This window comes from Lathyrus oleraceus, chromosome 6, assembly GCF_024323335.1.
Source record: "Lathyrus oleraceus cultivar Zhongwan6 chromosome 6, CAAS_Psat_ZW6_1.0, whole genome shotgun sequence".
Classification (NCBI taxonomy): domain Eukaryota; kingdom Viridiplantae; phylum Streptophyta; class Magnoliopsida; order Fabales; family Fabaceae; genus Lathyrus; species Lathyrus oleraceus.
The window spans coordinates 434,182,856-434,187,190 of NC_066584.1; the positions used below are offsets into that span (position 1 = coordinate 434,182,856).

Consider the following 4,335-nt stretch of genomic DNA (forward strand, 5'->3'; position numbering starts at 1 on the left):
GATGGAAGATTCTATGTTTCTCTCCCAAAGCAAATATGCCAAGAATATAGTTAAGAAGTTTGGTATGGATAATGCTAGTCACAAAAGAACTCCTGCACCTACTCATTTAAAGTTAACTAAAGATGAAGGAGGTTCTAGTATTGATCAATGCTTGTATAGAAGCATGATAGGTAGGCTACTATATCTAACTGCTAGTAGACCTAATATTGCCTATGCAGTTGGTGTGTGTGCTAGATACCAAGCAAAACCCAAAGTGAGTCACTTAAATCAAGTCAAGAGGATTCTCAAGTATATTAATGGGACTTGTGATTATGGTATGCTCCACTCTCATGGATCAGAGCATATCTTATCTGGTATTGTGATGCTGATTGGGCTGGGAGTGCTGATGACAGAAAAAGCACATCAGGAGGATGTTTCTTCTTGGGAAACAATCTCATATCTTGGTTCAGAAGCTGTGTATCATTATCCACTGCAGAAGCTGAGTACATAGCAGCTGGAAGCAGTTGTTCCCAACTGGTATGGATGAAACAGATGCTGACTGAGTACAATGTCACTCAGAATGTCATGACATTGTTATGTGACAATCTCAGTGCCATCAATATTTCAAAGAATCCTATCCAACACAGCAGGACCAAACATATTGACATTAGACATCACTTTATAAGAGATCTGGTAGAAGACAAAGTGATTACCTTGGAACATGTGGCAACTGAACTACAACTTGTTGACATATTTACAAAGGCTTTGGATGCTACTTAGTTTGAAAATTTAAGGGGCAAGTTGGGAATATGTCTTTCTGAGGAATTATAGCAACTAAGGATGTTAGGAATTTACTGTTTAATATTTCAAATTATTGAACAATTGAAAGTGTGCTCTGATTGGTCAACAGATAATAGTTATGTCACTTGCAACAAGCGTCACTCCTTCCACTCTTTCATCTTCCATTCACGCAAGCATCCTCTCAGAGAAATTTTTCATTTCGTCTCTAAGATACTCATCATGTCTCAACAATCCAACTCTTCTCCTTCCAAGAACATGCATTGGTCTCCTAGCGTTGAACCAAGAAACCCTAACAGAGAAGATCCTGTTGCTGACTTTGTGAATACCCCACATGCAAGAAGACCTAAAGAAACTGTATCAGGCTTCTCCTCATCCATCGTTCTTGAGGAACGAACCAAAGAAGGTTCCAGGTATGTTCACAATGCCATTGCCACTATAGTGACTGGAATACTGTCTGGAAATCATGAGGTCCCTAGGGTTTCCATTCCCTTAAACACTATTGAACCTGATAGTGTTGCTGATCAAGAAAATACTGAGTCTTTAGGAAAGAATATCTCTGATGATGTTGAGCAAACTGATGCTCATAAGGAGTCAAATGTTGACAAACCCTTAGATAATGTGGCTGGTGAGGAAGTTCATGTCACTCATGATGTCAATGACAACCCTAACTGTGAGGCTGAAACAGTAGACCTGGAGGAATTTTCTAATAATGAGTTGTTGTCCTCTGTCCTCCCTAGCATAGCCAAAAGGGTTAGAACTAGGAGAGAAAAGAAAATTGTGGCTCAAAGGTCCCCCAGAAAGAAGATTGATGTTCCAACCTCTTCAAAGACAACGGTGGCAGTCGAGAGTTCCCTCAAGAGGAAAGTTCATGGTCCAACCAAATCATGGAGCAAAGTGGTGCCCAAGAAAAAGAAGACCAAGTTTGTTGTTGTTGAGTCTGACTCAGATGTTCCTTGTAATGTCTCTGACATTCTGTCAAAGAAGAAGCCAACCACTAGCAAGCTTGCAACTAGTGTCCCTGAGGTACCAATTGACAACATATCTTTTCATTTTGCTTCAAGTGTAAACAGGTGGAAATATGTTTATCAGAAGAGGCTGGCTTTGGAAAGGGAATTAGCTCAGAATGTCCTAGACTATAAGAATATTATGGATCTTATTCAAGAGGTTAGTTTAATGAAGAATGTGACTCAGTTTTCAAAGTGCTATGAGATGTTGGTAAAGGAATTTATTGTTAATTTGTCTGAAGAATGTGCTGATGGCAAGTCTAAGGAATTCAGGAAAGTGTATGTGAGAGGCAAGTGTGTAAATTTCTCTCCTTCAGTGATCAACAAGTATTTGGGAAGGCCTGATGAAGCTCAACCTGAGCTTGAGGTGACTGACAACAAAGTCTGTCAAGTCATCACTGCTAATCAGGTAAGGAAGTGGCCTCTCAAAGGAAAATTGGTGGCAAGTAAACTGAGTGTCAAGTATGCAATGCTGCAGAAGATTGAAGCTGCTAACTGGGTGCCCACCAATCATAAATCTACAGTTGTTGTAATGCTTGGAAAGTTTTATTATGTTGTTGGAACCAAAGCCAAATTTGACTATGGCTCCTATATTTTTGATCAAACTTTGAAGCATGCAGGAAGCTTCAGTGTGAAGGGTCCTATAGCCTTTCCTTCTCTCATCTGTGGTATTGTTTTGAATCAGTTTCCAAACATCTTAACTGAGAATGATTCTGTGAAGAAAAGAGACAACCCTATGTCTTTCAATCATAAGTTGTTCCTAGGTACCCATGTCCCTGACATTGTCATGACATCAGGTGAGACATCACGTGTAAGCAATCAGTCAGGTAAAGCTGCTGTCATTGCAATGCTCAAAGAAACCTACAGGGAATTAGAGGCAAGGAAGTTGAACTTGGAAAAATTGATTAGCTCTTTGGAGATGACTGAAGGTGATGTGCTAGCTGATGGTGGAGAATTTGGTGAAGCTGCTGCTGTTGCAGAAGAAGCTGAAAGACAAGGTGAAGAGGGAGAAGCAGATGCCAGTCCTGATGATGGCACAGATGATGATGCTGACTCTGAGTCAGATGACTAGAACATTTCTTGTGTTTCTGATAATTGCTTGTATTTTTATTTTTTTGGTTTGTAATATTAAGTGTTGCTTTGGCAACATTTTTGACAAAAAGGGGGAGTAACACGTGTACCCCAGGACAACAGATTTCTTTGAAGTTGAAGGTCCTCTAAACAAGAGGTTATGTTGTTGTTTGCTCTCTGCTTGATCTTCTCTTGTGTTGCTGCTGTTTGAAGTTTAACTTCTATGTTTGTTAAGTGTATTAGCTAATTTGATTCTCTGCTTGGATGTGTTCTTTCTGCTGTTGTGAACTCTGTTGTAATGCCAAGTTGTTTTAGCCAAAAATTTGCCAAAGGGGGGGTTTGTAGATGTTTTTGATTGGCTGCATTTTATGTTAAAACACTTACTGTACTTAGATGTCTTCACTGATGTCATGACATGCTTAAGTAGTATGTTGCAGGATTTGCTAATACAGGATTTACTGGATGCCAAACTGAATGTTATGACATTCATTCATGACAGCATTTTCTGGATGTCAAACTGAATGTTATGACATTCGTCCCTGACAGCAAATGCTAAAGTATAGGCTAATTTTTCTGTTATGTTTCAGTATTTATCTCAGGCTGATTTTCAGGAAACTAACAACAGTGCTAAAATTAAGAGACCTAGCATATAACCTATTTGTTAGCACCCTAATGTGTGGAAATTAGGTTAACTTGCTTAACCCTAATTTCATGAAATTCAAGTTCAAGGCCCAAGTACTGCATTATAAAAGGATGGTAATCCTACTTTCAGCAACTGAGTGATTTGAAGCGTGAAGAATTCAATATATCATTGTATATCATTGCTTTACTTTCATTGTGTCTTGAATTAGGTTTTACTTGTGAGCCAAGCAATTATCACCTAGATGATTGCATTGGACTAGGGTGTTTATTGAGTTGTAATTGTTGTGTCACTCTAAGCTTTTAAGCGTGAGTGTTGTGTTTCTTGATTAAAGCTTTTAAGCACAATCAAGAGTTGTTTGAAGTATATCTTCACCACTGACTTTAAAATTCTTAATGGTTGTAATCACTGTTGTGATTGAGGGGGAGTGAGTAGGTACTCAGGTCTTAGTTTAGATTGAAATTGCATTGGGTAGGTCTTAAGTGATAGGATTAAACTGGTGGTTTAAGTCCTGAATTAATACCTCTTATAGTGGATTTCCTCCCTTGCTTGGTAGCCCCCAGAGTAGGTGTGTTTGTCACCGAACTGGGAAAACAATTCTCTATGTCATTTACTGCTTTTTACATTTACTTTCTGCATACATTACCTGTCTGCGCAGATGTGGATGTCATAACATCCAGTGTGACATCGATAGTCTGTTACTAGAATTTCATAATATATAAAATATTAATCAATTTTAACATGTTATTTATATAAGCTTGAAAAACTATTATAATAGTATAAGCTAAAGCTTCTTAACCCAAAATGCATCTTGAATGAGCTATATAGAAAGCTTACACT

At 38.4% G+C, this 4,335-nt stretch overlaps 1 protein-coding gene across 1 annotated transcript; it reads left to right on the top strand.

Moving 5' to 3' along the window:
- Positions 1–999: 999 nt before the first annotated feature.
- Positions 1,000–2,856, top strand: LOC127096112 (uncharacterized). The gene is made up of 3 exons (XM_051034727.1): positions 1,000–1,700; positions 1,851–2,151; positions 2,263–2,856. The coding sequence occupies exons 1-3, from the start codon at positions 1,000–1,002 to the stop codon at positions 2,854–2,856; spliced, it is 1,596 nt and encodes a 531-aa protein (XP_050890684.1).
- Positions 2,857–4,335: the final 1,479 nt, after the last annotated feature.

Bases quoted from the DNA above. Each gene is read 5' to 3' on its own strand.
- LOC127096112 (XM_051034727.1), top strand. From the start codon at position 1,000: ATGTCTCAACAATCCAACTCTTCTCCTTCCAAGAACATGCATTGGTCT. The intron at 1,701-1,850 runs GTTTGTTGTTGT...AAGTGTAAACAG, and splicing joins CCCAAGAAAAAGAAGACCAA to GTGGAAATATGTTTATCAGA. The intron at 2,152-2,262 runs GTGACTGACAAC...GCAATGCTGCAG, and splicing joins AAGCTCAACCTGAGCTTGAG to AAGATTGAAGCTGCTAACTG.